This window comes from Coloeus monedula (genome assembly GCF_965178545.1).
Source record: "Coloeus monedula genome assembly, chromosome: 6".
Lineage (NCBI taxonomy): Eukaryota > Metazoa > Chordata > Aves > Passeriformes > Corvidae > Coloeus > Coloeus monedula.
Genome location: NC_138786.1, coordinates 429153 through 449298, shown reverse-complemented (window position 1 = coordinate 449298; position 20146 = coordinate 429153). Strand labels below are relative to the sequence as shown.

At 66.1% G+C, this 20146-nt stretch overlaps 2 protein-coding genes across 2 annotated transcripts; one reads left to right on the top strand and one right to left on the bottom strand.

The window, feature by feature from the left end:
* Positions 1-465: 465 nt before the first annotated feature.
* Positions 466-7017, top strand: SIGIRR (single Ig and TIR domain containing; the record flags this gene model as incomplete). The annotated part of the gene is made up of 10 exons (XM_082284365.1): positions 466-489; positions 4182-4290; positions 4567-4753; positions 4830-4960; positions 5123-5263; positions 5361-5504; positions 5576-5678; positions 5747-5897; positions 6497-6671; positions 6818-7017. The coding sequence occupies 10 exons, from the start codon at positions 466-468 to the stop codon at positions 7015-7017; spliced, it is 1365 nt and encodes a 454-aa protein (XP_082140491.1).
* A 1820-nt stretch (positions 7018-8837) lies between these two features.
* Positions 8838-14750, bottom strand: PKP3 (plakophilin 3; the record flags this gene model as incomplete). The annotated part of the gene is made up of 13 exons (XM_082284441.1): positions 8838-8873; positions 9118-9205; positions 9604-9796; positions 10014-10167; positions 10308-10493; positions 10826-10993; positions 11211-11328; positions 11478-11652; positions 11847-12051; positions 12173-12296; positions 12659-13365; positions 13482-13558; positions 14531-14750. 13 exons carry the CDS (start codon positions 14748-14750, stop codon positions 8838-8840), a joined length of 2451 nt encoding a protein of 816 aa, XP_082140567.1.
* Positions 14751-20146: the final 5396 nt, after the last annotated feature.

Here is a 20146-nt window from a genome sequence, read left to right as displayed (position 1 = left end):
GCTGTGGCAGAGCCGGGATGTGCCTCCCCAGCACGGGGAGTGGCTGGGACAGAGCTGTGGCACTGGGGACAAACCCAGGGGCAGCACCCGGCTGCTGGGCTGCAGGAGATGACCGGGCTCCTTGTCACTCACTTCCTTAAGCACAAGAAACACCACTTTACCTCATTCCAGGCTCCCTCTCCAGCCCTCTTTTTGCACCTTGGCCTCTTTTTCCACTGCCTTCCGTGACCTCCCCACTCTCGCACCACTGGGGAGCCCGAGTCCCCCTTTCAGCACACTCCTCCCCGGCGTGACTCCCACGTGGCTGCCGCTCCGCCCTGCTGTCCCCATGGACACAGCTCCACCCTGGTGTCTCCACGGTCATTGTTACCTTGTGCTTAGCTCCGGGCTCAGCCGGGTGCTGAGAGCTGTTCCTGGCTCAGCTGCCACCGGCCATCGGTAAATAAACACAACACCCACGTGGACATGCAGACTGTCACCTGCTGCCCGGTATTGCTCCTGCCTTCCTCCTCTGCCGTCCCAAATCATCCCCCATAACCTTTCCTTGTCTTACTGGGGACAATCACAGCAGGTGGGAGCTGGCTGGTGGGACATCAGCCTGGTAAATGTGCCAGGATAATGGAAACACCTGGGGAAAATGGGGAAAACACAGCAAATCCCAAATGATAGGGTTATCCTACCTTTTCCTTTAGAGACACCACTGCTGGCTGCCCCCCCTACTCCAGACAGAATGGGTTTGTCTGCAGCAGGAATGGGGTGACACCCCGGGGCTGGACAGGTGCCACAGCTCAGAGAGGTCTGACAGGGGATCCCAGAGGCAGAACTGGGGGGCAGCCCCCTCCTTTCCCACCGGTAGTGACCCCAACCTGGCCGGACACCAGCCTGATGCTGCCTGTGTCCCTGAGGGTCCCGCCACAGATGCTTCCCAAGGTGCCAGTCCTGGAGGCTGTGCCCTGGAGGTGACATACCCGAGTCAGGACTGCAGGGAAAGGCACAAGGGTTAACTGAGCCCCAAGAGCATGGAAAGCTGCTAATGATCCCAAAGGGAATGGAAAGGAGCTTGCTGAGCCCTCAGGCTTATCCTGTTGTTGCACCATTGTGACCAAAACGGCCTCTGCTCCTCCATTTAACAAACCTACCACAGGGATAACCCTGACGGACAAGGAAGGTCTCATCAGCTCCTGATTTACTCCCAAGCCTCCCCACACCCCTGCCGTGCCCAGGACCTGGGCTTGTTCCATGCAACCCTTCACCAACCCACAAATCCAACAGATTTACACTGGATTTTGCAGCTGATGCATCGCTGTGTCCATGACAAGTGGCCAGCCCTCAAAAAGGGCTGCTCCAACACCTGCTGCCCCAAACACACACAGCCAGTGGCTTTGGGGCCCAGGAGCAGGGGATTCTCCCCAGAGATCCAGCAGGATTCCCTCTGTCCCTTTCCTTCCCACAAAAAGCCAGCAGCACTGCTAGTTTACATCCTAAACAATGAGGAGTCAGTGTCGGGGTGTTTCTCCATGGGAATAGGCCCACAGACCTACCAGTGACCTGTACCTGTTTATGTATATATAGATAGTTATTCAGCATACATCTACATATATTTTTATATTAGTAAATATCATATTATATTATTTTATATATATATATGCATACTTACACTGCACCCATGGCCCTCTTCTCCCCTTTCGGGCCTCAAATCACATGCTGGTTGATGCTTTTGCAGCTCAGGCTGGTGTTTGTCCAGAGGCTGCTGGTGCTGCTGTGACCACGTCCGTGCTCAGGGCGTGCCAAGGCTCTAATCACCTCCATGGTAATTAGCACAGGGGATACCTGCTGTCCACCAGTGGCCGCGGCGGGATCCGGCTCCCCACGGCCAGCACCAGCCGGAGCAACCACCTCCAGTACCAGCTTCATCCGGCAAAAAGGCTCTGAAGTCACGGAGAGAGGGAAAGGGAGGAGAAGGAAACAAACAGGAGACCCCGTGATGCCCACGGGTACAGCTGATTGCAGGTTTCTTCTTGCCCTGACACCTCCGTGGGCTCTTCCAGCCATGGAAAAACAGGGGGCTCCTCCTTGGCCCCCAAGCCTTGTGATGCCTGCTGGGTGTGCTGTGTCCCCCTCTGCTTTTCTCTTTTTTCCTCTCTTTTCCCCTCCCCTGAAGCCGGAGTTGTTGAATTTTTCCCCGAAGGTTCAGGTGGAGGTGGGGCAGTGGGAGGAGGGACAGCCAGCCCTTCCCACAGGCCTGGTGCCTGGGGATTGGGGCAGCGGGAGCACCCAGCCGAGGGCAGGGGCTGAACTGGGAGGAGAAATAGATAAACTATTAAAACAGAAAGGAAAGAAGAGAAATTCCAAGCACTGATCTGGCCGGTCCGGTCGGCTCGAGCGGGAGGCGACGGAAGGAAGCCCACGGCTGGGGAAGCTCCAAAGGTAAAAGCAGCTCTGTTCTGCTCCCCTTTCCATGCTGAAGCCACCTCAGATGAGGTCGGCAGGGTTTCACCCTCACCCCATTCCCCGTGGCTCTCCTCTGGCTCTCCTTCGCTCTCCTCCGGCTCTCCGTCCCGCTTGCTCCCTGGCACACCCACCCCACAACTCCCTGACCACGGTGCCTCCCTGCCCTCCTCGCTTTCCCCATGGCCGTGCTCCAGGAAATGCTGCGCCCAGCCATCATTTACCACCCCACAACATCCACACAGTCCTCTGCCTTAAATCCCGGGTGTCCCCATCCCAAGATATGGGAAATGGGAGCCACTGCTGCCCGTTAACCGGTGCTCCTCCCTCCCTGGCACTCAGCAGCCCTGGCACCCACTCACTCCCTTGTGGGCATCCAACGCTGTCATTCCCTGGAGCAAAGGGCTCCAGGGGTTTTGGGGCTCCCCATGCCCCCTGGCCAGGCTGCAGCTTGTTGGAGCTTCCTTGTTCCAGCCATCAGAGGAAATGGCTTAGGAGTGACCCATCCAAGAGCAGAGCCGGAGCATTGTGCCAGGCAGAGACAGCCCCACGCCACACTCATGAGTGTCTCCCACCCTTTCTCTGTGTGAAATCCAGGTGGGCTGGCTCATCTCCATCCTGTCCTCTTCCTTCCCTGGCCATGGAGAAACTCAGTTAATCCTTTAGGCATAAATCACTTCCAGCTGGTCAAGCTGAACACGTACCGAGCGTCTCTCGCGTACCTTGATCCCTGGTTTCACCCCACGCCTGGCACCAGGCTGTTCCAGAGGGAAGCACCGTGCCTGCATCCCTGCTCCAAGCCAGGCAGCACCACAACCTCCCACTTCCCATGCCACACCAACAAACACGGAGGGACCAGCCCTGCTCCCACCCAAAATCAGGAGCGCTGAAGCTCCAGAGCAAAGAGGAGCTCGGGAGAGGCTTTCACCCCTCCTGACTCCCAGAGTTAGGCCGGGTGTTTACCATGGAAACACCGGCACCGTGATGTCCCTGAGGCTCCCCCCTCAGCCCCAGCACCCGCATCTCCCGCAGCGGGCGTGTGGGCACAGAGGAGCCCAGCCTCGCCGGGCTCTGCTCCGCTCCCTGCTCCCAGCATCCGCCTCTTCCCGCGGGGCCAGCGCAGTGACACCGCTGCGTGGTGCCAGCTGGGGGGTCCCCGTGTGCCATCCCTGTGCTCCCCGCTTGCCTGGAATGCCGTGCAGCTGTGCCAATCCCTGGGCACGGCCACGGGGTAGCAACGCACCGAGGAGCAATGCACCGAGGAACACCGCACCTCCAGGTGGGAGGCAGCGTTTCCATAAACAAAGCAGACCTCTGGTAATTAACAGGTTCAAGGGCATGTCAGGCTGGAGGCAGCTCTGCAGCCCAGGCAGGAGGCTGGCAGGTGAAGGGGGTCCCACTGAGACCCCCAAAGCTGCGGTTTCCCATGGCTGAGCTCATTTCCCCTCCTTGGTTTTGGATTTAGGCTGAAGCCAAATTTTTAAAATCCTGCGGCCCCCGGCTGGTCATTAATCTCCTCCCACCCATGAATTCATGGTTGGGAAAGCCAGGCTGGGAGTCAGTGCAGGGCGGGCAGGTGACACAGCGGCCACCAGGCCGTGGGTGGGACATGGCTTTGGCTTTACCGCAGAGCAGCACCCACCACCCCCAGACGGAATCGTTGCGGGGGCCGATGGGGGTGGCCGGGCCCTGCCTATGCCAGCACTCACGGAGCCCTTCCCGGTCTGTCCCAGGCCCGGCCCGCCCTGCGGCGGAGGCAGGTGGACTTTGTCCGCCCCGGAAGACGCCGCCGCTTGCGATGCCGGCAGCGCCCGCGCCTGTCACCTGAGCGTGCCATGGCAGGTAGGTGAAAGCCCAATTTTCCCCTGTTCTCAGCTGGGAAGGATCCCTGTGCAGGCACAGCTGGGGGTCCTGCTCTGGTGTCACCTCACAGGGAGGGCGAGGGTCCTTCCCAGGCTCCCAAACCGGCTCAGCCTGCTGCTAAACAGCCACGAGCACCACTCACTGCCAGACCCCCACGGCACAGCTTGCTTTTCCGGGATGGCTACACCACTCACCTGCCCAGCGGGGAGCTGGATCAGCTTTCCCACCCAAACCCCCTCCCCTGTGTGCCCCCAGACCTTTGCAGTGTGCCCCCCGAAATCCTGGTGCCAGCTGCCAACGAGACGCTGGACCTGGTGCTGGGGAGCCGGGTGGAGCTGAACTGCACCGTGCGCTGGGCGGGCACCGAGCACTGCCAGCCCATTCCCGCCTGGAGCAAGGACGGGCAGTGGCTGGGCAGCGGGAGCAGCCAGGACACCACCTGGTAAGGAGCCTGCCCTGGGGACACCCATGCATGTGCTTTTGGGGGGTGTCACCACAGCATCCCCATGTCCCCTCAGGTCTGGCCAAAACTCCTCGGAGCAGCTCCTGGCCAGCGTCCTGCAGCTCAACCTCACCCACGATGCTGATTTTGGGGTGTTTGCCTGCTGGATCAGCAATGCCACGGCCACCTTCACCCTGCGGCGAGCGGGTAGGGACCTGCTGGGGACAGGGAGGGGGCATCCCACGGAGAGCCCAGGTGCACGGGGGATTGAGGACAGTGATAGGGGCACCGCTGCCTCTCTCGCACCGGGGTGCAAACCTGCGCCAAACCCAGGTGCGCTGCTCACCGTGCCCATCCCTGTCCCGGCAGAGGCGGCGGGGCACGTGCCGGCGGTGCTGGCGGCCCTCCTGGTCCTGGTGCTCCTGGTGCTCCTGGCTGTGCTCTACGTCCGGTGCCGCCTGAACGTGCTCCTCTGGTACCGGGACCGCTACGGAGAGCTGGAGATCAACGGTGAGCCGGAGGTGACACCGCGCTGGGAACAGCCTCCCGCGCTCCGGGGGCTCACCCAGCCCTTCCCGTGTGATCCCTGCTCCCTGGCTCTCCCCAGACGGGAAGCTCTACGACGCCTACGTCTCCCACGCCACCGCCCCCGATGACCGAAAGTTCGTCCACTTCATCGTGAAGCCGCAGCTGGAAAACCGCCACGGCTACAAGCTCTTCCTGGACGAGCAGAACATCCTGCCCAACTCAGGTAGGCACCACGCAGGGCTGGGCAGGGGGTGACACGGGGACCTGGGCGCTTGAGACCCTCTTTGCCCGCAGAGCCGTCAGCCGACCTCATCATGAACGTCAGCCGGTGCCGGCGCCTCATCGTGGTGCTCTCCGTCGCGTACCTGGAGCAGGAGTGGTGCAACAGCAGCTTCAGGTAGGAGTGGAGCAGCTCCCCCAGGAGAGGAGAGGGGCTGGTGGGTCCCTCACCCCCCTGTCTCGCAGGGAAGGGCTCTGGAGGCTGCTGGAGCTCTCCAGGAAACCCATCTTCATCGTCTTCGAGAGCCAGTACCGGGAGATCACTCACCCCGCCATCACCCTGCTGAAGCAGCACCGGAGTGCCGTGACCCTGCTGGTGTGGAGAGCCGGCTCCATGGTGAGTGCCGAGCAGGATCCTGACCCCCCTCGGCACCCCCTTTCCCTCCCCAGCACCCTACAGTGCCAGCCTCCCTGCTGCCCCTTGGGGCTGCCCCATGGTGAGAGCTGAGCAGGACCCATCCCACCAGCACGCCCCTTCCCCTCCCAGCTCCCCATGTTGTGTCAGCCTCCCTGCTGCCCCCGCCGGGGATGCTCCCGGGCTCCAGGGCTAAACAGCAGGTTGGGGCACTCGCCTTTCGGAGGAAATTAAAAAACCCAACCAGAAAAGCCCTGGACCTGGGAGCTCACTCCCCCAAACCTGCACGGTCAGGACCCCATGGCACTCCAGGGTCTCCCCAGCCTCAGCTCCCGGAGCGGAGTTCTGGCCCAGGGCCACTCCGGCCCTTTCGGGGCCAGGCGGGGAGCCGGAGCCCTGGGGACTGTTCCAGCAGGTCGGGCCGGTTTCTCCGCCGGCGCGTGGGCACGGTGCCACGCCGAAGCACAGCCCTCACCCTGGCGGAGCTCCCAGCGCCGGGGAGAGCGAACCTAGCCCGTGAAACCGTGCGGCGCCGTGCTCCGGTGGCCCCGGCCCGGCTCATCCCCGCCCGGCCCCTTCAGACCCCGTCGTCGGACTTCTGGAAGGAGCTGTGCCTGGCCCTGCCGCGCAAGGTGTCCTTCCCGGGGAGCGTGGGGGACCCGCAGACCCAGCTGCAGGAGGACAAGGACCCCATGCTGATCCTGCACAGCAGCTACCTGGACAGCGCGGGAGACCTGGACCCGGACGGGGACCTCGGTACAGGTCCGTGTCCCTGCTGCTTCTCCTGAGGGGACAGATGGGCGCTGGACGTCGCTCCTGGGCTTTGCCTCCCGCTCCTGTGGCGGCGGGGGTGGGTCCGGCCCCTTCCCTTCCACCTAAACCCATCTCCCTGCTCCTGCCAGGCCTCCGAGGGCGCGTCTTCGGAAGCCCCCCGGCCCCCCGCCTCGGCGGGCGCAGCGCTCCCAGGGCTCCGGCAGCCGGCGGGATGGAGGATGCGCAGCTGCGGGAAGGGCAGCGCTCCGAGCTCGACGTCTCGGATCTGGGATCGCGCAACTACGGCGCCCGCACGGACTTCTACTGCCTGGTGACAGATGACATCTGAGCAGGGCCACAGCTGTCCCCCATCCCTGTGGGGACACACGGACCAGGACACAGTCGAGGAGCCCGGGAGTTAGGATGGGACCAGAGCCACGGCCATGCTAGGAAAGCAGGAGCTGGCTCCTAAGTGGAAAACTGGAAAACCATCACCAGGAACACCCTGCCCGTAGTGCCTCAGTGCCACCCCAGGGTGCTGGGCCCTGTCCCTTGCCCATGTGGGCAGCAGGGACATTCCTCCTGCGTGATGGACAAGTGCTGGGATGGGTGATGCTCTCCGAGGAACAACATGCCCCAGCCCCAGGAAGTGTCCGACGGGAGCGGCAGCAGGACCTTTGTCCCATGGAAACCCCCGTGACAATAAAAGGCTGCTGCAGCCACTGGGTCTGTCCATGGTGGGGACACGGGTGACACTGGCAGGGTGACACAGGGGCGGTCTCCCCACCGCAGGCAGTGCTGTGCTCTGTCCTTCCCACATCACTGTCCCTGTCCCACTAACTCGGAGCCACGCCGGGCACGGAGTGGCACCGTGGGGTGAGCTCACCCTGTGCTGGTGTCCCCATGGCACTGGGTGTCCCCGGGGTGCTGTCCCCCCTCCCAGGTGCCATCCAAACACAGGTGCAGATGGGCAGCACTCAAGGCCTTTATTTCAGGGGTACACAGGGCTGGGGGTTGTACACAGAGAGCTGCAGAGCCAAACACGCCCTGACCCCGAGCTGGGACTGCACCGGTGCCGCTCACCGTGGGGACCCCTCTGGCCCCTCTGCCCACTCCCCCCATCCTCCCACCCCTCCACCTACTCTACATCACCCCCCCGGGGTGCCCTGTGCCCCCCAAGCGCAGGGGCTCCCCAGCCCCAAACCCACCAGCAGCCCAAAGCCACCCCCAGCCCACCCGTGTGTCCCCTCCCAGCCACCACTGCGGCACAGAGAGCTTTGGACCCGTCTGCACCCAGCACTGGGGACACTGGGGACACCCGGGGCATCTCCCCACCCACGGGGCAACACCGTTCAGCAAACACGACCCGGATGGCCCTGCCCGGATCCTGCTCCTGCTATGCCAGCAGGGCCCAGCCCTGGCAACAGCTGGTGAGGAGCGACAGCAGCGGCTCTGCCACACTGGGACAGTCCCCACAGGGTGACAGATGGGGCCCTGAGGCCCCCCTGGGCTTCCTGCACTGAGGGCCAGGGCAGCCCCATCAGACACAAGCCCCTGCCCACCCTCCCTAGCGAAGGGGAACGCAGCACTGTCACGACATCACTTCCCAGCTCCCTGCAGCCACCGTGCCACCCCATAAACTGTGGGAAGCTGCCTCAGAGCCCTCCAAGCCCCCAAGCCATGCAAAGCCCCATCCCCACCCAGCCAGGGCACCACACAAGTGTAACGCGCAGCACATCCCACACTGGCATGGGGCACGGACACCCCCCGGCCCTGCGGCTCAGGGACCTGGGATGAAGCACCCCCAGAAGCCCCCTTGCCCCAGAATTGCTCTACAGGAGCCTTCCCAAATCCCTGCAGCTCCTGCCCCCTTCAAGCTGCAGGACAAGCCAAGTTTTGCAGACAGCTGGCTGAGAGTGGGGGAGAGCCCCATAACTGGGGTCCCAGTGGAGCCCCACAGCAGAGCCAAAAGCAGCAGCTGGGTTTAAGGCTGGGCAGGAGGGAGGACAAGTGTCCCCCGGCCGGGGAAGGGGACCCGGCGGAAGGGGGAGGTGCATGGGATGTAGGGATTAGGTTACAGGGCAGGGGTCCGGCAGCGAGCAGCCTCCCCACGGCGTGGCCGGCAGCACGGAGCATCCCAGCTGGGGCATTCCAGCTCCCAGGGTGTCCTCACAGGCTGAGGAAGTCCTCCTTCCGGTACCCCTTCTGCAAGGAGACAGCCCCATCAGGCACACGGAGCCCCTCTGCTCTGGCACTGACGGGCCACGCCGTCCCCACCCCTCCTGCACAGGGACAACGCTCTGGGAAAAGCAGGCGTGGAGTGGGGACCCAGCACATGCAGCATTTGGGTGGTGTGGCTCTCCAGGATGAATCCCCTGGCCTCCATTCCCTCGGGATCCCTGCTCAGGATCTCCCCCAGGGCCCTGCTGGCTGTGGGAGGGGTACGTACCATCTTGAAGTCCCGGTGGAGCTTGGTGTACTGCCACATGTTTCCCAGGAGGCTGGCGGCGGCTCGGGAGGACTTCTCGTTGTCCGAGCTGGGAAAGGGACAGGATGCAATGAGGTTCTGGGCACCACTGAGCACGGGACAGTGCCCACCAGGCCAAGGAGACCACCCCAGAGGGGCCCAAAGGGACTGGGGGCTTATTGCAGGTGGGGAGAGGCAGGAGGTGAACATCTCAGTCCCACCACAACAGGCAGGAGCAGAGAGAGGCTCCCTGATGGGAAAAGGCAGCTGTGGCAATGGTGGGGCGTCCTTAGGGGGTGACAAAGGGCTGGCAGGTGGCCACGAGGCCACTCTGAGCCGGTCAGGGGACTCCCATCACCACGGCTTGGGAAGGGACACTTGTGCCCCTCTTGCACTGGGCTGGAGCAGGGGAGGGAGGGGAGAGCAGGACAGGAGTCCGGGTGTGAGCTGGGACACGGCAGCTCCCACCTGTCCCGTCGCTTCTTGATGAAGAAGAGCTTCCTGAGGCCGTCGAAGTAGACGATGTCGCGGGCGGCCATGGGGCTCTCCACCACCAGGTTGTTGAGCACCGCGATGATGTTCACGATGACATCAGCGGGAGGGGCCTTGTCCCCAACGCTCCCCGGCAGCTTCTCGATCAGGTGGCTGACCACCTTGGTGGCTGCAGGCAAAGGGCATGTCAGGGCTGGTGGCCAGAGCCGGGGGGGACAGAGCCACGTCTGGGAATAGGGGATGGAGCAGCCCGCACGCTTAGCTGTGAGCGGGGGCACAGCAGGCAGGACAGGGCTGGGATGTGGCTGGAGGTAACGGGAGGCCAGACTGAGGAAAAGGCTGGGAGGAACCCCCCCCCCCGGGCCTGGTTCACCCCCGGCACTCACACATCTCGTCCTTGTTGCGGGCGTGGCGGGACAGGTTGCGGATGAGGCCGGTGAGGGAGCGCAGCTGGTGGTGGTCGGCGGTGCGGACGCGGTCCAGCACGGGGTTCAGGATGCGCTCCTGCTCCAGCGCCAGCCGGCTCAGCACACCCGCCCACTGCAAGGCAAACACCCCCTTGGAGACTCCTCCTCCTCCTCCCGCTCACGGGAGCAGGTCAGGATGAACCCTGCCCAGGTGCCCCCCCTGCCAGCACGGCTGTGGTGGGCAGGCGGTGGGGACCACCCGGCTCTCCTCACCCTGCGGTCCCCGGCCGTGATGTTCTGCAGGGCGCCCGAGGCCGCCTCCGTCGTGTGCTTGTTGAGCTCGCAGCGCTGCAGCAGCCGGTTGTAGATGCCCACGATCTGCGGGTTCCAGAGCCACTCCATGCCCTTGGGGTCCTTGGAGACCTCCGTGAAGGTGACGATGTCCGCGTTCAGGTAGTGCTGAGGGACACGGGCACTGTTAGACTCCAGGGCTGTCCCCTCCGCAGTGTCCCTCACTGCCAGCGTCCCCTTTTCCCTGCCTGCCTGGCCTGAACTGCTGGACAGGCAGCTGGCAGGTCACCCTGGCTGCATCATGCCCCATGGCATGGAAAAGCGGGACTTCAGCACCCTGATTCACCCCAAACACCTGATTCACCCTCCGCTGAGCTCACCCGTGTCCCACCCACCAGCTGAGGCCGGCGTCCACCTCCACCCTGGCATCACTTCTGCTGCCAGCGCTTCCCAGCGCCAGCCCCACCCTGGTGACACGGCCACAACGTGCCCCCACTGACCTCCCGGGCTTTCTTGCTCTGGGGGCTGAAACAGCCGACCAGCTCCCCCGTCACCGTGCCGCCGGCGTTCCTCCGGTGGCCCTCGAGGCGCTGGAGCGAGGACGGGGGCATCTCATCGTACAGGCGGTAGGAGAGGTTGCGCAGGACACAGACAGCGTTCTCCACGCTCTAGGGGGGACAGGGAACACGAGGGTGGCATCCCAGGGCCACCTGCAGGGTGTGTCCAGCTGGCACGGACGCTCCATGGCAGAGTCATGACACCGGCCGTGCCCAGTGAGCCTGGAGGTTCTGGTTCTGCCAGCATCACATCAAGGCGTGCCTGCCTTTGCACCACGGGACGGGGGAGCAGCACCTCAGCCCCCCCAGCACCAGCTCAGGAGCTCACCTTGTCCTCCGACTTGCCCACCTCCAGGGAGCTGTTCACGTAGTGGATCATGGAGTCCACCAGCCCGTGGCACTTGCGCATCTTCTGCCGGGTCTGCTGGCTGGCAGAGCTCAGGTTCCTGCATGGGAACGGGGCTGTGTCATGGAGAGGAGGGGATCCCCCACAAACACCCCCTCCTGAGCCCAAAAATGAGCCCTGCAGACCTGGCTCCTGTCTCCTCCTCCCTTCCAAAACTTTGCTCCCAGTGGGAGGACCTGGAGGAGATACCTGAGGAAGCCTGTGGAGTTATAGAAGATCTCTGCCTCTGAGGGGTTCTGCTGGATGACACCCGAGCCCCCCAGCCCTGAGAGAGGGACCAGGACCAGGTCTGTGAGCTGCTCCAGCGTGTCCCGGGCCAGGCGATCCTTCAGGTTGTCACTGGAGGACAGATTCCACAGGATCCCTGCACAGAGGGGGCCCCTCAGTACCGGAATGGCTAGAGAGCACATCCACCCCACCTCCCCTCCCCAGGGGGCTCACGCTGCTGACAATGATGCAAAGGGATCACCCCTGTGGAGCATCATCCCAGCTCCCCTCACACCAAGGGAGTAGAGTGCCACCCCCTGGGGACGGGGGACCCCCGCTGTTGTCCCCAACCTGTGACGTTCTTGCGGAGCTCATCGTCGGGCTCCCGCAGGGTGCGCATGAGCTCGTAGATGCCGTTCTCCTCCACCAGCGCCAGCTTGTTCTCGGCGTTGTCGTAGATGAGGTTGCGCATGGCGCCGGTGGCGTGGCGCTGCACCTCCTGGTTCGGGCTGTTGAACAGCTTCACCAGCTTGGGCATGGCCTGCAGGCTGCGGGCCTGGGGGACAGCCCAGGGGGTCAGACACGCTGCGCTCCCGGGGCTCCCTCCAGCCCCTGCGCCTGCCCGCGGTGTCGGAGGGGCTGAGAAAGCCCCTGCTCCCGCTGCTCCGGGGGCTCACCTGCTTCTTGGCGCTGCTGTCGCTGTAGCACTTGTGCTGCAGGTAGGCAGCGCCCAGCACCTGCAGGTTGGGGTCGCTGGCGATCAGGTACTTCACCGCCGAGGGCAGGTCGATGTCGTCAAACCTGGAACCACGGCCGGGTGAGGGGCAGCCCCAGTGGAGCGTCCCACAGGATCCTCCAGCTCTGCACCCCACCACGTCCCCCACCTCCAAGGAGCCCCACCAACCCATCTGCTTCCCACTGCGCTCTGGGCATGGGATTCCGCTCCCAGGGGAAGGAGCATCACCCTCCTGCCACATCTCAGGATGTGTCTGTGGAGGAGCCAAGACCACAGGCAGGACCCGCTCAGACATCAGCCCATGCCGTGCTCCGTAGCCACGCCGCCAAACTGCGCCCGCCGGAGCTGGAGGGGTTCACCCTCCCCGGGCAGGTGACCACAGTGAGGACAAGGACCAAGACACCCCAGAGCAGCCCCGGGCACTCACCCGCCGGCGTGGTGTCCGAGCAGCGTGCCGTGCCCGTTGTACATCTCCATGGCGCGCGGCTCCGCGAGGTGGTGGCCGGACTCGGCCAGGCTGCGTACGGAGGGGGCGCGGGAGCTGTGCTCCCCCAGCCCCAGGAAGGCGCCGCTGCCTCCCGCGGGCACCGTGCCGAAGGAGCCGGCGCTCAGCCGCGAGCGGTTGTTGCTCTGGAAGCGCTGGAGCGTGCGCATGGCGGGTGCGCGGATGGTGCGGCTCGGCGGCCCCTCGGCGCCGTCCAGCCAGTCGCAGGCGGCCTTGGCGGCCGTGCCGGCGCTCAGCTGCCGCTCGAAGGCGAAGGAGCGGCCGAAGCCGCCGGCGGCCTGGCTCTTGTAGAGCTGCCGGTGCCCCGGCGCGTCCAGCTGCTCCGACAGGACGCTGTAGCGGTCGTCGGCGAGCGGGAGGGGCCCGTCGGCCAGGCGCAGGGAGCGCAGCGACAGCGTGTCCAGGTTCTGGCGGCAGCGGAAGTTGCGCTCATGGAAGGAGCTGGGCCGCGGCGAGGCGGTGGCCGCCTGCGAGGCCGCGTAGCCGGCGACGTACGCGCGGCCCTTGGCCAGGCCCCCGTTGCTGATGGTGGCCATGCGCTTGTGCGGGGTGAGGTCCACGGCCGAGCGCGAGGACCAGCCGCTGCCCCGCACCGTGCCGAAATCCTTCTTGGCCAGCGGCTGGTAGAGCTGCCGGGGGGAGAACGGCCGGTGAGGTGCCCGTCCCTCCACCCCCGCCGGGGGAGCCCAGAGCCCTCCTCGGCACAGCCGAGGCGGTGGGCAGGGGACAGAGGCGCGGTACGTACCGGGGCTTTGGGGTCCACGCCATTGCTCTGGGAGCGGGAGCTGAAGGAGGAGCGCAGGGTCGAGCTGTACTGAGCACCTGCGGGACAGCGACAGAGGAAGCAGCGTGAGCACGGGCAGGGCAGGAAGGGACCTGGAGATCAAAGATCGCCCCAGCTCATCCCAGGGGGACCTGCTGCGGGAACCACGGCAGCGCAAGCGGAGCTGGGGGGACAAAGGGGTGGGAGGAGGCTGCCTTCACCTGCCCGCTGGCCACGGGGAGCAGAAGTGGCCTCCCCGCCACGCCCCGTGCCCCGACGGCGAGGGCACTAATTGCCACCTTGGCGGGGACGCCGCGGCTCAGCCCGGTCCCCGCCGCAGCCGGATCGGCAGCCCAGGCATCCCCCACAGCCAGTCCCGGCTCCCCCACCCTAGGAACGGGACCCTGGCAGGGCCTGGACACCGCAGTGCGCCCCATGGCACCTCACGCTGCCCATCCGCCACCGCCCCAGGGCCGCCGGTGGGACGGGACGGGACGGGGACGCCGCCAGTGCTGGTGGTGCCAGGAGCGTGAGTCACGCCTGGGGCAGCCCTCGGGGTGCCACAGGGGGTCTGTCCCCACCACCGGGGTGCCCAGCACGGGGGTCAGGGCGCCGGGGATCCCGGCGGTGCCGGGCGGGGCGGCAGGGCGGAGGCGCAGACGTTAAATGGAGGAGCTGGAGCCCGGCCAGCGCTGCCGCTCAGGGCCGGGGGGGCTCCGCCAGGGCGGGAAAAGCCTCCCCCCTCCCGGCCCTGGGCAGGGTGTGGGGCCCCACCAGCCCACAGCCCTCCAAGGGCAGGTGGGGGAACTGAGGCGGGACCCCGAGTGGGGTGAAGCGAGCCCACGCTGGGGCTGAGCTACCCCTGATCCCAGTGCCGGGGGTGCTCGGGGGCGTTCGGGGGGCTCGGCCACGGTGGGGGGGCACCCCACAACCCGCAGCCAGGGTGTGCCCAGAGCCCAGCGCCGGCCGAGGGGCTCCCACCGCCCGTCCCACCGCGTGTTCCCAGGGGGTCCCGGGGGGGGGTCTCCCACCTCTGGTGCCGTCGGCGAGGTCCTCGGGGCGGGCGGGCGCTTGCCCCCGCAGCATCATGCGGATGCGGACCTGCTCCTGGACGCGGGCGCTGCGCAGCCGCTGGGCCTCGGCCGCCTCCCGGCCACGCTCGTCCAGCTGCCGGTCCGAGGGCAAGGCCAGGGAGCAGACGCCGGCCTCGGGCTGCAGGGCCGACAGCAGGAAGGCGTTAGTCTCCTGCATGGCGGCGAGGGGCCGCGGCCAGCCCGGCCGCCCTGCGCAGGTGAGCGGCGGCAGTGGCGGCGTTCCGGCGTTCCCCAGCCGTAGGGAGGCTCCGGCCCGGCCCGTCCGTCCCGCCCCGCCGCCACGCCTCGCCGGGAAAAGGAGGGGGCCCCACCGGGGCCACTGTCACCATCGTCACCATCACCATCGTCACCGCCACAGGTGGAGGTGCCCAGGGGCGACCTCGCGGGGACGAGGGCATGGGGGAGGTGGGTGGTCCAGGGGTCTGGGGGGTCCTACCTTGGGAAGAGCCAGGATCCCCTCAGACAGCCAGCCCCTGACTCCTGGGCAGCCACACCAGTGAGCCCCAGACCCCCCCACTGTCCTGTCAGTAAGCCCAAGACCCCCAGACAACCTCGCAGAAGAGTTCTGGGCCCCCCCAGAAGCCTCCCCGTTGATCCCAGAGATCCCTGCCATTGAACCCTGGACACCCACATTGTTCCCCCAGTGAGCCTTGCAGTCTCACGTGGTCTCCTAGGAGAGTACCAGACCCCCGGACAACCTTCCCACTGACCTCCAGAGACTCACATGGCCCTGGCACTGAGCCCCAGACCCCTACAATGTCCCCCCCAATGAGCTCAAGGCCCCCAGGAAACCTCCTCGGAGAGCACTCTGGACCCCCATACGACCTCTCTGTACGGCTCTGGACCCCCATATTGTCACTCCAATGAGCCCCAGGCCCCCACATGGCCTCCCAGGAGTGTCCCAGACCCCCATGGAGACCCCTCAGCCAGCTCTGACTGGCAGCCTCCACAGGGACCCCCAAATCCCTCAAGCCACTTTCCAGGAGCACTCTGGACCCCGCTTGTGCACAGGGGTCCGGCCTGGAGCGGGGGCTCCGTGCAGTAAACTCCTGGCTGAGCCCTCCCTGCTTTGCTTTTCAAATCAGCCGGGGAACGAAGAAACAACAATAAAAAAGGGGCGGCTGAGCCGCCGCGGGCCCGCGGTGACGAACGCGGTGACTCAGGCCCCGCTGCCACCACAGGTACTAATTAGCCTCGCCCCACCCGCCGAGCCGCCCCATCACAGCCGGACCGGGGACACCGCGTCCCCCCGGCCCGCCGTGCTCGGGAGCAGCTCCCGGGACGCCCCCGCCGCTGTCCCGCAGCCCGCTGAGCGAGCCGCCCCCGTTCCTGAGCAGAGCTGTGGCCCTTCTGAGCCCCTGCTCGGGGACGCGGCGGCTCCGGGTCACCGCCCGGCCGCTTTGGGGTGAGCTCTGCGGCCAGCCCCGGCTCAGCGCTGGGCGTCAGCGCTCCGGCAGCGACAGCGCGTTCGGGCTGGGCCGCGTTTACAGCAGCCGGCGGTGACACCGTGTGCGCTTCGGTCGGGGGTGAAAAGGGCGGCTGTCCCCGAGGAATGTGCCGCCGTCAGCAGGAGCCGGGGCAGGGGCGGGGTGGCAAGAGCTGCGAGCCAGCAGTTTGGGGTGACAGTCCCCTGACGGCCCCCCCAAATCCCCCGCGGTGGCACCGTCCCGATGTTCGGAGGACCGGCGTGGGGGTAACCCACCTCCCCAGCTCCGGGGTTTGTGGGAGCCCCCTTTTGCCCAGGGGGCCTCCTGAGCCTTTTGGGGTGCAGCACCCAGGAAAACCCCCGAAGCCCCCCCTCTTCTCCCACCGCGGCACCGCCCCACGGGCGCACCGAGTTTGGCAGAGCTCGGCGGGCGCTCCCAGCCCTCCGAGCCCGGATGAATCACGGGTTCCCCCCGCAGCGGGCGGAGGGGGCGGGTCGCTCCCTCTGCAAGCCAACACTTGCCCGCCGTCCCTGTGCCAGGATCCCGGGGGATCGGGGCCATCCCAGGAGCCCCCCAGCCCCGGGGGCTCCGGGGACACCCCTGAGCCCCCTGGCAGCCCCACTCTCCCCCAGCTCTGCCTCCTTCCCAAAACTCCGTTCCCCCAGCGTAACACTGCCCTGCAGCTGACAGATGGAAATTTGGGGGTCCCGGGGGATTCAAGGAACGCTTGGAGCCGGAATGGGCAGCGCTCGCCTCATCAAGAAGCTCGTTAATTGGGGAAGGGTTGGATAGGAGCGGGATACACCAGGGGGCTTAAAAACAGCAAATCAGCACAAAGAAAACATTTGAAGCAAAATCGAGGGATTCCCGAGGGGAGCCCACCCCAGCTGGAGTGACACAGAGTTAAATAAACCCAGTCTGGGATCCCTAAAGCAGTCGCTGACACCCCCCCCAGCCCGGAGGCACCTCTGTCACTCCCTCGCGGGGTGACAGAGCCACATTCCCGGGGAGCCCCGGCTCCTGGGAGCGCCGCGTCCTCTCCCGCCCCCCCCGAGCAGCGCCGAGCGCCCGTCCCCACGCCCGGGTGCCCAGGGCCGGCCGTGCCCGCCGGGGCCAGCGGCGTTGGGGCAGGGAGTGGCCGGCGTGGCCCCGCGCAGCCCGGACACGGCGCGCACGTGCCAGGAGCCACGCTGGGGACAGCGAGGCACGGGCAGGGAGGGAAAAGCCGCCCGGAGGCCAGAGCTGGCCGGGGCTGGGCAGCCACCAGACGCACGCGGTGGACCCCCGGACCCCCGGCACCAGGCGGGCCAGTGCACGGGGACAGGGTGCGGGTGACAGCGGCTCGCCCCAGGGACCCGCGGTGGGGACAGTCGCGCCGATGGCCGCGGCAGTGGCCCGCACGTACCTGGGTGGGTGGCCCCGGGGGGCCATTGTCCTGCAGCATCCTCGGGCGGGCAGGTGCAGCCCTGGGTGCTGCGGGTGCGGGTGGGCGCCGGCGTCTGCGGCGGGCGTGGGGCGCGCGGGCCCGCCCCGCACCTCGCCCAACCAGTCTCCTGGGGCCGGGGTTTTGCATGGAACCTCTCGCCTCCCCGCCGAGGCCGGCCTCTCGGGGCTCACCGGGGCTCCTCAAAATCGTCAGCGCGGCCAGGGGTCCGGGGGAGCCAGCCCCCCAGAGCGGAGCCACGTCTCGGCCGCCTTCGTGATGCTGCAAAGAGCCCCCAGGGATCCCCACCGCCACCGTGGCCATGATCCAACGCGTCCTTCCCGCCACGTCCCCCTGAACACCCAGCTCGGGGCACCCATGGCTGCAACAGGGAGGGTTTGGGGGTGCCAGAAGGAGAAGATGGAGGGGAGGCAGAGCTTGGGGGGCACACACGTTTTTTGGGATGCAAGGGGCTCCCCCTGGTTCACAGGGAGCGTGTTTGTGTGCGTGGGATGGAGCAGGAGCCCTTTGAAGCCAGATAAGCTGAGAGGGAGCATTTGAAACGGGCCAAACCAGTTTGGGGGGGTCACCACTTAGCTCTTGCCACCGCTAACCCAGGCCCCCCACCACACCCCCACGCTCACTGGGGGATGCCAGGAGGGGACCCCCCGGCAAAGCCCAGCGCCGGGCAGGAGGTGCCGGGACGCTGCACACGGCCACTGCTGTCACGTGTGGCCCGTTCTCAGCCCGGGGGTGTCAGGGGGTTTCTGTACTCCCCCCCCCCCCCCCCAGCCTCCACAACCTCCCTCCCCTCACGCCCGTGGCTGGGGCAGCCCCTCGGTGAGGGAACTCCAGGCTGGAGTTCGCCTCTGCCGCCCCGGACAAGCCCCGACGCCTTCGCAGTGTCCCCGCGGGGCAGGGAGGGCCAGGGCTGATCCTCCAGGAGCGGGGACCTGCCCGCGCCCCGCTGTCACCTGGGGCTCCGACGCCTGGCCCGGAAGAGGCTCCCTGTGGCTCCTGCAGTCCCCGTGATCCCTGTGTCATCCCGCGGCCACAGCTCAGCCACCGCGGCAGAAACAACCCCTCGGGCGTTGTGCTGCTGGCCCTGTCCCAAGCAGACACCATCAGCCGGCCCCAAACTGTCCCCAGCACCGGTGGGGATGGCACTGCTGGCACCAATCCTTCCCAGCACCAGCGGCAGCTCTGCGTTGGGCTGAGCCCGGTGCCCGCTCCGATGGTGGTAGCTTTTGGAGCTCTCCCGGCTGGGAAGCTGCTGGAAAAGCTGTGCCTAAGGCCAGGCTGGTTTTGGGATGGGACTGGTGGCCCGGGGGCCGTGGGGCCACCCGCTCTGCCCAGCCACAGACCAGCTCCCGGCGCAGCGGGCACAGCCCTCGCCCACAACAAAGCACTTCCAAAGCGCTGCAAAAAACCAGGGAGCAGGGCAAGGAGAGGGGAGAAACAACTCCTGCCTGCCAGGATGGTCCCTCCCCAACAGAGCCTGGGGCCACAGGTACCGAATTTGGGACAAAAAGCCGCCAACTGTAGCTGTTTGCTGATGGCACTCGGGTGGCTGAGCCCCCCATGTCCATCCTCACCTCAAACTTGGGATGCTCGGAGCAAGCCTGGGGGATGCAGATGGGGCACGAAGCACTTGGAGGGAAACTGCGAAGCTGTTTCAGGGAGGAGCCCAGGGGATTTGGGGGACGGGAGGACCTGGCTGAGGAGCAGGAGCCCATGGCAGGTGGGACAGGACACAACCCTCGAGACACCACCACAGACAGACTCGGGTGAGGGGCAGCACCAGCACAGAGGGTGGGCAGGGACAAGTGTGCCAGGACATGCAGGAGCCCAGGGAACCCAGGCAGCCCCCCATGGAGCTGGGTGGAGCCCAGGAGTGGGGCGGAGGCTCAGCAAGCCCGGGCTCGTGGCCGGGCATCAAACAGGGCGCTGCCTCCTCCTCCTCCTCCTCGAATGGAAACAGCACGTAAAGCTGCTGCCCACTCCCACCACAGAGAGGGGACCCTCGGGGACCAAGGGACATAGGCCAATGCAGTTCCCATGCCCTGCATCCCCACCCGGGTGTGGGGGTGATGGAGCGGAGGGAAATCCCAGCCAAGACATTGATTTTAATTTTTTAAGAATAAAAAAAAACCAAACCAAACAGACAAAAACTTCCTGAAAACAGCTTCCTACCTCATAATTTCACAGAAATTAGCTTGGAAATGTCATCTGCCCGTACCTGCTCCAGGCTCTGCCCCATCCCCCCCCCAGCCCAGCCCGGCACGGGCAGCGCCAGCCTCGGGGCTCTGCCCCCCACCCACAGCGTGTCCCAAGTGCAGGGCACAGCCAGACCCCCCCCTTCCCTCCGTGGGTCCTGGAAGGGGAGCAGGAGGGCTTGGGCAGCCCCAGCTGTAAAGCGATCCTGGATGCCACAATTCCACCTCCGGTATCCCCAGCCTGGCACAGCCCCCCAGGACCCAGCACAGCCCCCGGGACCCACCGGCACTAAGGAGCTAATAAATTCATTGCTGACTAAGAAATAAGACCCTCGAGAAAACAGCCACCACCCGCCGTGGCCCTCCCCGCTCCCCCCTCCCCAGGCAGGGGGTGCTGGGTGCCCCCCGTGCTGGCACCGGGGCGCGGTGGCTGTGGTGGCGGGGCACAGGCGGGTGCTGGGGCTCGGTGGCTACGGGCCGGGCTCGG